Source organism: Manacus candei, unplaced genomic scaffold, assembly GCF_025592945.1.
Source record: "Manacus candei isolate 608988 ecotype Guabito, Panama unplaced genomic scaffold, ASM2559294v1 h1tg000033l, whole genome shotgun sequence".
Classification (NCBI taxonomy): domain Eukaryota; kingdom Metazoa; phylum Chordata; class Aves; order Passeriformes; family Pipridae; genus Manacus; species Manacus candei.
In genome coordinates, this window is record NW_026138081.1 from 8,128,614 (window position 1) to 8,141,626 (window position 13,013).

General features: G+C 38.4%; 1 protein-coding gene across 4 annotated transcripts in view; it reads left to right on the forward strand.

The window, feature by feature from the left end:
• Nucleotides 1-13,013, forward strand: part of SPTBN5 (spectrin beta, non-erythrocytic 5) — a 99,189-nt gene that overhangs the window by 34,424 nt on the left and 51,752 nt on the right. For all 4 annotated transcript variants that reach the window (XM_051791932.1, XM_051791933.1, XM_051791931.1 and 1 more), the window contains exons 28-34: nt 457-589; nt 1,424-1,569; nt 2,797-2,911; nt 4,835-4,945; nt 6,158-6,337; nt 10,274-10,477; nt 11,180-11,329. In XM_051791932.1, coding sequence (XP_051647892.1) covers nt 457-589; nt 1,424-1,569; nt 2,797-2,911; nt 4,835-4,945; nt 6,158-6,337; nt 10,274-10,477; nt 11,180-11,329 — 1,039 coding nt within the window. The remainder of the gene's footprint in view (nt 1-456; nt 590-1,423; nt 1,570-2,796; nt 2,912-4,834; nt 4,946-6,157; nt 6,338-10,273; nt 10,478-11,179; nt 11,330-13,013) is intronic.

Sequence of the window (13,013 nt, forward strand, 5' to 3'; positions counted from 1 at the left end):
GAATTGCATCAAAAGGCTTTCATAGCATCCACTTTCCTGATGCACCGTCCTCAGAAAGACTTCCTTCTCATTTTCATGAGCAATACAATTATCCTTAGAAAGACAGATCAGGGCAGATCTGGAAAAAAATAAAAAATATTTCCATGGGAAGAAAAAAAACCCAACAAAAAAAACATCAGGAATGAAACCCAACTGAAATCAAAAGCAGAACAGGGGTAGAACTCAACTAGGCACAGCGCTCTTCCAGGACACCCAGCCAACGAGATGAGTATGACCTGGATGACAACTGTCATCCTACAAACATTATTTCCACTTTTCAGAAATAGTCAGCTCTTTCATTAAAGAGAGTGAGTCTTTTGTGAGAGGTTTTGGGGATTCATAGGAAGAAAGTTACTGATTGCCCTCCTCCATATTGCCTTGATCTAATTGTATTACCTTTTCTCCTTCCCCCAACAGAGGGAAGAAGCTGGATGAAACTCTTGTCTTGCATGAGTTTGTACGAGAATATGAAGATCTGGAAGACTGGATCACTCAGCAGAAACAAACAGCCAGCTCTGAAGACTATGGAAATGATTATGAACATGTCTTGGTGAGTTTTTTGAGTAACAGATCAAAAATCAAATAAACTATATGTATTAAGACTGTAAACAGATTCTAGGGTTGTCCATGAACACTTAAAAGACAGAGTAAAGAATAAGGATAAATAACTGGAAGATGGGAAGAGAAAAGGGTGAAGAGTGGGTGGGAAGGTCTGAAGAACAGACAGCGTTGCCTAACACATCCTGCTACTATGAGGGCTGAGCTGTGTGAAACAACTGCATGCTAAAATGTCTATGCCTTCAGAGAGCAAGTTCTCTCTACTTTTAATAATCAAGTATTTTAGTATGGTATCCATTTAGGACTTTTCCTTTTTTTCTTTTTTTTCATTGAGGTTGCTGATTGCTGTACGAACATCTACAGCTATACCTCTTCACGGAGCATAGAAACCAATCTAATATCAGCCTGTTAAAAATCAATATCTGCTCTGAATCCTCGTTTTATAATCTGTTTCAAAATAACTTGTATTCTAAACCTTAAAATGAGACTGCATTATCCATTTACAGTACTGAATACACATTTGCATTCATGAAGGGAAAACATATAATTTAATAATTGAAATTCGTTGTAGAATGTTTGTTTCCATCCCCACTAATAATGTTTCTGCCTCCCATTTGCATCACAAACCTCATGTTTTACTAAGAGTTTGCAGCTCCTCACATTCTTTGGAGGTAAAATCATGTCACTCTATAGGGTCTCCATCTGTAAGTATGGTCAGCTTGTTACCTGTCTTTTGGTTGTGCTCTGTTAAATGAGCAGGTATGTTTGGGAAATGAGAGCACTCAAAAGGTGTTTGTTTTTTTTATTCTTGTTTTCCCTTCAAAAGCAACTTTGTGCCAGATATGACACATTCCGACACCAGTTGGAAGCAGCTGGGAAAAGAGTTGTGGCTTTCCAGCAGCTGGCAGACCACTTGCTGAGCTGCGACCATTCTGGGTCCCAGGAAATTCGGCAGATGCAGAAAGAGCTAAGGTAGGAGACTCATGTTAGCTCCATAATGCTTTGTCCTTTCAATTCACTCTCGAGAAAGAAGAAGAGACAAAATACTGGAAAAGAATAAGTCAGGTTCTCCTAATTCTCTAATTGCAGAATATATGGCTTGCTTATTGAAGCAGAGCTGCTGCCACCCTCATTTAAAAATTGACTACTATAATGCAGGCATTACCTACTTGGTTTTAGCTTGCTTTTAGCTTCTGTAAATTGCATCAGAGGTGCTTTACAAGTAAGGGTGAGTGAACTTCCTTTGCCCTTTGAAACAAGATCACCTAACTGAAAGGCTAGGAGTTTTGTTGCTTTTTTATTCTGATTTTTGAGTTTGAATCCCATGATTGCTCTTTAGAATAACATTAAAATGTTCTGAGCTTCTTAGTTCTGGCATCAGTCCAAACTGACCTGAAAGAGAAGTGGGTCTGTCTGCTGTTTTGGGCACCTCAGTGTAAGGAAGATATAAAGCTCTTAAAAAGTGTCCAAAGGAGGGCTATGAAGATGGTGAAGAGCCTAGAGGGGAAACCGTATGAGGAGTGGCTGAGGTCACTTGGTCTGTTCCGCCTCCTCTGGAGGAGACTGAGGGGAGACCTCATCACAACTTCCTCATGAGGGGAAGTGGAGAGGCAGGCACTGATGTCTTCTTTCTGGTGACCAATGATAGGACCCAAGGGAACAGCATGGAGCTATGTCAGGGGAGGTTTAGATTAGATATTAGGAGAATGTTCTTCACCCAGAGGGTGGTTGGACACTGGAAAGGGTTCCCCAGGGAAGTGGTCATGACAGAAAGTCTGACAGACTTCAAGAAACATTTGGACAATGCTCTCAGGCACATGGTGTGATTTTTGGGGTGGTCTTGTGCAGGGCTAAGAGTTGGTTTTTGATGGTCCTTTGGGGTCCTTTCCAACTCAGGATATTCTGTGATTCTATGACTCAGTTGTCCAAGTCCTGCATATAAAACCCAAAAAGCATAATTGCTTTTTGGGTCCTATGTCTCACATATGACCATCTCTTTAAGCTTATGGAGTAGACAGGAGGACAGAGAAGGGTGAGAGACATGCTGTCCTTCAGAGAATCACTCCAACAGAATTTAATGGCAGAAATGAAAAACAAAGTAAGAGCAGGTCTTGTTTTCAGTTTTTCTTTAGACTGTTGGTCTCCATTACTCCTACTTTAAATTTTTTACATGGTTCTTTCCCCCATCCTCCCCTGAAGGAACTCTTGGGAGGAGCTGTTAGAAATTACCAGATTACGAGGTGCACGGCTGAGAGACGCTGAGGCAATTCACAAGTGTTACCAAGATCTAACTGATGCTCTGGCACATATTGAGGTAAAAAATAATGGGAAATTCTCATATAATGCGAACTCTATTTCAGCTTTATTTGTGGAATATTCTTGTGATTCTCAGCATGCTTACTAATGACTTCAAAAAAGTTCTCAGTAAGAAACCAGTGTGATTACTCAAAGTGTAAAAAAAAAAAAAATCCTTTGTAATCCTTAGATACGTGACTGGTTACCTAATGAGAACCATTGGTGAAAGCAGGTGTAGCTGGAGTTGTTGATCTATGGGGTAAGCTGAGATCAGTGCTTGAACTAAGTTGTCTCACAGTGCAATGTATACAGTAGTGTTGTTTGGAGTCATCAGGCCTAAGAAACTGTTTACTGCCTCACCGTGGTGGCTCTTTGTATGTTGTTGTAGCTTTATGTGCTGAAGAACTATCCTTTGAAAAAGGCATTTGTCTGTATTACAGTAACCATTAGCCTGGAAGGCTGTCGGGCAATCATGTGACCTGATGTGAAAAGCTGGGCCAAAAATCTTCTCCTCTCATTTCAGTGCCCAGTACTGGCAATAATTTCAATCAGTCCCAGTGTGAAAACTAGGGGGAGAACACCCAATAAAAAAATCTTCAGCCTTCTGTTTTATCTGGACATCCTGAAGAATTTCACAGAGAAACCACATGCTTGCTGTAATGAGGGGTGTGGTTTCCCTAATGCAGATGTTTACAGGAGCAGCAATCCAATAGTTTCCACTGTTTTCAAGGCAACAGGGCATTGTTTAGTTACATGCAATTGATTTTCTAGTTGTTTATCCTGGCAGAGACTGCCCTATTCAACTTTCTTCCTCTGTCATGAATGGAAAATCAAACATCATATTATTTCACCATATGCCAGGTGGGATTTTCAGAACCTGGTGCATATTTAACTTCAATGATGAAGTAGTTAATTCTGAGGCAGAAACAGAATTCAGAAACACTTCACAGACCAGCTGTTGGTTTATCCCCATGCTGTTTGGTCCAGGCAGCCACTACACCCTTCTTGCATTGCATCTTGTTAATAGCTTCATGCCAGAGTGAGAGAGCAGTACAATCGTCTTGCTCATCCCTTCGTGTGTACCCTAGTCAAAAGTCTACCAGGGAAAGCCATTTCTTATAGGAACCAAGTACTAGGAGATCTTGCTTAAGTCATCAGCTCCAGTGTCATCATAGTATAGACAACTACAACATCTCCTTTTATAAGACCTTACCAAGATGCATTGTTGGTACCCCAAACTAGCCTGTGAATCTGCTCCATAAATGCACTTCTTCAATGGTTAAAAATGTTCTTCTAATTTTCTCTAAACTGACCTGGAACAAATTTCTAATAATTTTATTCTAGCAACACTGTTGTTCTCTAGCTGTTGTTCTCTAGCCTCTTTTTTGTCTCCTTGCTGTATTTTCGATGCATGTCTGGATAACAACTAAATCCCTTCAGAGCTAAATAAATGTTTAAGTTTCCTTTTATGTAATGGTCCCTCCATTTCTTTCATTTTTACAGTAAACTTGCTTGAGCATCTATAATTAAAATTTTCATATAAAGATGGTTCACAGGAAGATCACCTGTATGCCAAAGAATGGGCTGAAGCTGTTGCTTGTTAATGCTACTTTTAAGAATTCACTATGTCACTGCAGCAGCTGTTCCAGATTGATTCCCAGCACAAAGCCTGTAAGACGTTCTCTTATATTGTCTGATCAAGGCAAGACTTGAACCTTTATTTGTCACAATTCATTTGAATAGTTTAATCATTAAGATACTTAGAAGTGAGTTACTAGGACAGTCTTTTCTGGCTTCCTTTTACCTATAATAGTTGAGTAACCCAGGATGTCCTCAAGAGTGCAGTATGAGTTGCACTACTCAAAATTACTAATATAGGCTTGTAGTGAGTTTTGCTTGGAAGTAGAAACTAACAAAGCTTTCTGTAATTTCATCCTTCTAGGACAAGTCCAAAAGTATTCCAGATGATGTTGCTAAGGACATGAGAGGTGTACAAACCCAGCTCCGCAACCATGTGGCCTTGGAACATGAGCTCTCCGGTAATGAGCAGCAGGTAATGGCAGTCATTTGGGATCTTTAATGTGTAGCCAAAATTCAAGTTTCCAAGATAAGCATAATAATTTGGTATTGTGAACCAAATTACTACCATCTCTCACAGAAAGACTGGAAATCTCTACAGATTTTCACTAGTTTTCTGGTTTTCTTTGTATATTCAAGGTCTAATGGCAGTGATAAAGTAAGTAATTTAAAACTTTTCAAATAAGGCACATACTATAATGTGTGCTGATTATTGAAGTGATTCACAGGGATATTTTTGATCATTGTTTGGAATGTATGATTATACCAGGCTCTGTGATGTGCTTATCATCCTCTTCATAGTGTTTCAAGTGATTACAAGGAAAAAGCCAGAATCAGTTTTATGTGCAGAGAAAATTAATATTCATTAAACACAAAGTGCTTTGATTGACTATGGAGGATTAGAGAAGAAAGTATAGGGCAACAGTCTGAAATTTTCTGTATGTTTGGAAGGGTACAAATTGGACCATGAGAAAAAAGGATAGGGCTCATAATACAAACATAAAAAGTTTCAGCTCAAGAGAACAGCTTCCTTGTATAAAAGAGATTTGCTTGGCTTCAACGAGGCCAATAAAACTAGTATGAGTTTACTCTCCACTCTTTTGTTTAATAAATGTAATAGTATACAATAGTATATATAGTATAAAACACAGCAAGTGTAATATTGAGATTATTTTAGTAGTTATCCCAGTATTAATTATCAGCAGCCTAATGTATTGGCTTCAGGACAGATAACATTAAAATTGATTCCACCAACTATTTGTGACTTTTGAAGGTAAAAGAGCATGAGAGACACATGAAGAGAATGTGGTCACAGTTAAGCTAAATGGTCAATGAGAAAAAAAGGGAATAGTTAGCAAATACTTGCATTATATTAGCAATTACAATACTGGTTGCATTATTCAAATAATAAATGGTATAGTAAAAAGGGAAAACAAAATCTGAAAAATCACTGTTGCGATGAGCCTTGGCAAACACTGGATGTCACTATTACTCCATAGAACTGAAATTATGGAAGTTTTTGTTTAATGTGCGAAAAGCTAAGTCAGATAACATTGCTTGAATTGTAGTTTCGTGCACAGTTAACATATCGTGCACAGTTAACATATCCCTTATCATAACTTTTCTGATATTACCTGATGTCTCTGACACTCTCCTTCCTACCTTCTTCTTTCGTCCCTGTATACAGCTGCAGGAGCTGATCCACTCTGCAGATCATGTGCTGCCTCACTGCTCAAAGAAACAGGTGGAAGACCTAAAAGCAAAGCAGCAGGCAATAGTGACCAACTGGAAGACTCTGAAGTCTAAAGTGGAACTGCGCAAGAAACTTTTGGAACAAATATACAAGCTTCACGAGTTTCAGGCACATGTAAGCACTTCTGCCATCTGTCCGTTGGTACTCAGGAGAAAGTTGCCTTCAATATGTGTGAATCATAGGTGTATTTCCAAGCTGCAAAAGGCTACAGGTGCTACCTGTGGTATTAATGAAGCATTTAAGTGCGTGTAGCTATTTAGAAAGTTGTTAGAGGATAAAGATCTTTTACCCTCTGTAGGAATAAAAGCTCATATCCAGCTGTGTATGGAATAATTGACAGTTGTCAGAAATGACAGGAGCAGCAGTAGTCTTTTCAAAGACTGCGATTTCCACTGAGTAAGAGTGATAAAAGGCGATGTTACACTCCCATTTATAATGCATTAAAGTTTGATCTTGCTCTCTCAGGGTATGCAATAACCCACAGTTAACTTCATGGAATGTATCAAATACAACTCACTAGTTCTTGCACTAACTTCTCAAGTTGCTTAAACAGTGACATGGATATATCAGCATAATATTGTAATCAACAATGCACAGTAGCTTTGTCTCCAAAGAATTCAATAGGTCACTAAACTATAATTTGCCATAGAATACTTTGCAAACGTTGGTAATCTCAGTGAAGGCACCTGAGCTACACCATTGCAAATCAGTAGATTACTGCTGCAAGTACTGCAGTAGCAGGTTCTAAACCAATGAGAGTGTCCCCTTATATCATGAAGGAAATTGGTAATGTAGATTTCTAGAATACTTTGACGTTCTTTTATTCTTGAACTCCTCTAGATGTAACTTCAGTGTCAACTCACATTCTGTTTCCATTTTTGGTGGGAAGCAGAGAATGTCCAGGGTATGCTGGAAAAAAACTTCCTACAACTCTGTCCTAGGTTTGTGAGCTGGGAGCAAGACCACCGTAGGTGTACATGGTTCTTTTTTGTTAGCATGAGAGACTTCTTCATATTAGAGTAGTCCACTTCAAGTCTCTTATAAGTGTTCAAATTGGTGTTATCTGCCTATTTCATAAAAAAAATATATTATATAGCTAGAGATAAAGAATGCTTATGGCACTTTGGTTTTTTTGAGGGTTTGCTTGGTTTGTTTTTTAACTGTTACAAGTCTATTATCTTGTGCAGAACTGTCAATGGGGAAAATAAAAGTGTCTCTAGTGATGTAGGTGAAAAGTTCATTTGTCCACTGTCTTTCTAATAGCATCTAGGAATGATAGTAAAAATAAGTCAAACTTTCAGAATTGTATTCTTCTAACATATATTAGAGTCTTGAAGTCTGCAGCCTGGGAGCGTCTTCACCTGGGAGGTGGGTCTTGGTGGATTTATCCATCAAAATGTAGTCACTCAGAGTTCACTTCATTATTGCTTTGCTTCATAACTTACATCATAAATTTAGTTATTGACTTCAGATAGAAAATGTCTTGTTTTCCCCACCTGTTGGGGTACTTTTTTAATTGTTATTACTGGAACCATACAAAGCACCTTTGGTTTGAATTTTGCCTGAATGGTAAATCTATAGCCTATTTCTCCATCTGGCAGTGTGTCCTTTGATCTTTAGGACTCTTAACATTATAAAACAAAATGACAAAGCCAGGTGACTGTGTTCTCAATGACATGTTTTAGACGGGATTATGCTCCAGGCAACTTCCTGCCTCTTGTAATGGAAATAGATTCTTGGCTGCTCCATTTAACAATGGATGGCAAAAAGTGTTCCTGATCCTCTTAATTTTCACCTCCTTTCCTGACAATAATTCTTGAAACAGGGAAGAGCTGGTCCTGCAAGTTTGGTAAGCTTGTCTTTCTGCCCAGATGGGACAAGGCAGCATCATGCAGCTGTGTCTAGTGACTGAAAAACTCAGTAGCTCTAGGGTAGGTTAGAGCAGCTTTGCTGCAGAACATCACCCAAATTGCTGAATGCAAAGAGGCAGCTTTGCTATCTTTCCTCTTTCAGCTATGACAAGAGGTCCACAAACAATGTTAGTCACAGCTGTTCAGTGTACTTTTTTCATTATATCGTTCATATGCAGTCATTGGGTTTTTCATTAAGAAATTGTGCACAGATTAGGTGAAACAAAAAAAGTTCAGTCTTTCCATAAAATGAGAATTCTGCACAATCATCTAGTGTATCTCCTTGCACCCCATCAAGTACAATTTTAGTCTGATTAAATAGCAGAGAGCTGGGCCTAATGGACAACGCACGGTAACAGCAGAGGGCTTCAAATCTTCCAAGAAACTTTGTCAAGGAAGATGAATGTAGACACAGACTCAAAGTATTTCTAAGTGATCTGAGGCTCTTAATCTGAAGTTTCTGCTAGGATTTGCATGGTCTCTGTCAGGCTCTGCTTAGGAGTTTCCTGCAGACTGATGCCTTGTCTATCCTTAAATGTTGCTGGCAGTGACAGTCCAGTAACCACTCATTGGCTCTTGACTTGTTCCATCACATTATATATCCTGAGATTTATGTATTTTTTCCTAATGCTTTCTTAAAATCTCAAGGAGTCTTAGACATTTGCAGTGCCAAGTGCAATGTCAGTGTCTGCAGTGACATCCAGCTGTGTGAATGAATTAGTTCTAAAAATCAAAATTATGCCAACACGTGTGCACTATGTGGGCCCCTTTAAAAGGACCACAGTCTTTGTAAACAGTCATTTAGTAGCTGTGTTTGCTGGCTTTAAGAAAGAAATCTTTATCTATGTTTATCTTGGCTTCAAAGCCTAGACTCAGGATCCCGAATTGGCCAGTTTCAATTTTGTGGTGCTTTTCTGAAATTTTTTTTCTTGGCTGGCAGTACAAAATTTTGATGATATGAACAAAAATCCATGGGTAAAATGGAGTAGCCAAGAATCTATTTCCATTACATAGTTTCCTTCAGTGGAAAAGCCAGCAACCACTCACAAGAGAAAATTTTTAGTTCTCTGCAGTGAAAGAGGGTTTTTTTCAACACTTACTATACCTAATAGTCTTTTAAAATACACTTTAAAAACCTGATAAACTGTTTACTACCTCAAAATTAAATCAACTAATTCAGACACAATTAAACTATAGCAAAACTTAATTAGTCATTGCATGTAATTCCCAGTATAGTCCCTTGCAATCCTAATTTTAACAATTGACAGGGAAGAGTAAAACTCCTATTGCAGATTCAAATAAGATGCCTAAAGAAAGTGACTGTTTAAGGTGTAGATATCAAATGCGGAAAAGGACATATAGAAAAATGTCAAATTATTTTTACTTGTGCAAATTGCTTCAGTCACAGTTAGAAAATAATTCTCAGATATTTGTTTTAGAACTTTCTTGCTCATAATTGCTTCAGCTGAATGCTTCAAGCATTTTAAGATATTAGAAGTGTATTTATTGTTTAATCAGATTTTGAAAGTAAACTAGCATCATGTCCCTGTTCCTCCCAGAACTGTGTTTCTGTGTCAATCTCAATTCTATAGTTCCACAAACCAAAAGCTGAATCTGTATGCCTGATTTGGTTATGCAATTTTTTCTAGGCTGTGATTTACCCTTTTTCCACATTTATTAGAATGCATTTGTTTTTTATCAGAAAATTCAGACTCTCATTTGAGAATATGTGCACAACCTAATTTCAAATAGACTTGCATTAGACAAAGCTGTCGCAGAAAAATAGGATGATACTGTTTTATCCTTTGTGAAGGAATAACATTAGAAAACACTTAAGAAAAGATGGACAAAAGGGCAATAAATTATATCATGCTGTCATTGACATGATATGACAGAGTTTGACTATAATTATGATATTACAAACCATATATGATTTAACACAGTATGTAGAAATTCCAGCAGTCATTATCCATGCTTGTAAAATTCAGAGAAGTACTGTAAGCACCAATGAAATATTTTCTTTCTTATCTGTGATTTTATTATCTATTAATCACTTCAAGTTGAACAGGCCTATGATTTTCCTCCTTCATAACCTAAGCTTGAGCTCTAACCTCAACTTTCACATTTTCTTGGGTTCCAGGTGTGGGACTATTTCTTATGGACAGCAGAAATAATAAGGGAAATGAGAGCCAAGGAGACCATTCGGGACATATCTACTAGCAGCCTGAGACTTACTCAGCATCAACAGCTACTGGCAGAGATTGAAGCACGAGAAGAGAAGTATAGTCATACTGTACAGCTGGGTCAGTCACTCCTGCAAGATGAGGAAATGGGATCAAAAGAGGTAATTGAAACTCTTCTGAGTTCGATCATACATATTCAGCTACTTGACACCAGTGTAACTATCACACTGTAAGCATACAAATACACATGTGCATCAATTCTCTATACACATGACCTATGTTTGCCTCAGTGTGTTACCTAGCTTGGGCACAGAAACATCTGTTCCTTTTCCTATCTCAGCAGCAGATGCGTGCTGGCATCTCCTGAAGGCCCCCTGCAGCAAAGCTGGGCTCATTCAAGAAGTTCACCATGTTCTGAGCAATGGATTTAATTCTACCAACTTCCCAAACTGGATTTTCACAGAAATACTATGCCTCATATCACAGTGGTATATCCACACCAGAACAGTCTGGACAAAAATTTGGAGTGATATAATGGCACTATTAATGACTAAAGACAATGGAGAATTAGGATCTTATTTTAGAAAGCACACTTGGGAAACAGTTACCTTTCTTTGCTCTTGGCTTGAACTGCTGTATATGCTGTAAGAAACACTTCTCCATTGCTGAAATGAGGCACCTCTGGTTATCTCTATGCTCAAATAGAATTGCTAGAACTTGTTTTGCTTTTTTTTCTGTTTAATAATTTTGTTGCAATTTAAGGGGATTATCCACCACTCCGCTTAATCCTTTCTTGTCTCAGCTTACCCTGATCCATATGATCTAAAGACCAACATGACTTTTTAATTGGAAATTATGTTCAGATTCAGCAGAAACTACAGGCTTTAATGGAAGAGAAGAAAAATGTATACAATGCATGGAAACAGAAGAAGGAGTGGCTGGAGAAAATACACCAAGAACAAATGTTCTACAAGGATTGGGACCACTTGGACATGCTCCTGAATTCACAGGAGGTGAGCGAATTATAAACTTGAAATAAGCAGATAAACTCTTCAATCATTTAAATTCTTTCAAACTAAAAGGGGCACGACTGTTCACCTACAGCTTAAAATCCTTGTGTCTGCATATACACAAGACACTCTTTTTTATTTTTATAATTTGCATTGTGTATTACTTAGAGAGTGTAACAATGTACAGGACCCCCACCCTTCTTATGGAGCTTAGGTGTGGAACCAGAAACAAACAGATGATACTTGCCTGAAAGATAATTAATTGCAAATAAACATGACAGCTAACACGTGAGAGTCACAACAGAAGAGGGAGACAAGAGTCCAGTATTAGTCCTCTTTATAAACAGATCTCATCATACCAGCTGCTTAACCACTGGCAAATTGTTTTGTAGGCTTCAAAGGGAAGGGAAATTGCAAAGTGGGTTTGAATGGAGTTTGCTTTACAGGTGTTGCTGGAAACCTCACCTCAGGCTGAGGGTTAGTGCTGGGAAAATGCAACTACTGGAAGATGGATGTTGGCAGTGTGAGTTAATACAGGAAAGTGAATTGACTTCTCAGTTCTGCAAGGGTATTGATAGCTGTGTGTAGAACAACTACAAAAGAATTTTTAAGGAGTATTAGTTTCTGTTTGATGCAGTAGAGAGATGAACTAGTGAAAAAGGTCCTCTCATGAAAAGAGAGGGCAGATATAATTAATGCAAAGAGACAGAAGGATGTTCTTATTGTCATCTTTTTGCAGCTCTTGAAATAGGGTTTTTTTCACCATTATTAAATTATCTTTTGTCTTTCTTGCACTTTGATTCATGTAACTGTTTAAAAAGGTTCCAGCTCAAGGTCTAACATTTGCTATTAGAAAACAGTGCAGTCACCCTGTGAATTCATGAACTGATAGATTGCTATAGCCATGCTGAGACTTGGCATGCAAACCACATCAGTGGGTTGAAGGTTGCCAAATTTAAGGATTGAAGGAGGTTGTACCTCCAGTCATTTCTCATTAAGGAAAAATAATACTTAATTCTCCAAGACCACTGATAGAAAAATATAATGGCTCTCAGTTTGTGCTGAGCTGTTTTTCACCAGCGCTTTGCCACTGGCACTAAATCTTTCTGAAAACTGACCCTTCGCTGTGCCATGCAGTGATACTTAACCCTTTGTAGCACGTGGGCCTGGAGCTTTCTGCTACTCATTCATTGAAGGAAATGCATATCTTCATAATTCCCTACAATTGGCAATCTTGGCATGTGTGCCCTGCATTCTTGAGTTTGTGATGAAATATGAAACAGAGCGTTTCACCTAGGTTCAGGTTTCTGGAGTAAAATATTATATGGTTCAACCCACTATTTGTTGCTTCATTAGCAAGTGGCATGATTTGCATTACATCTATCTCAATTCCCTACTAACATCATTGCTAAGCTCCTGCATAGGAGCTCATCAGGGAAAATGTAAACTCTACAAAAGTTTGGCCGCTGTATTTTTTCTCCTTTTATGAAATGGACATCAGCCAACATGCAGAGGCAGAGGCACTGTCACTGTGGCATCTGCTTTGCTCTGTATACTTCAGAGGTAAATGTGTAGGAAGCCACTGTGGATTAGTGTTTCTTCTTATCCCTGAGTTGAAAGCCTGTATTACTCTTACATGAAAGGGTAATGCACCTGGCATTTCTGGTATGGCCCCAGCACATTCTCT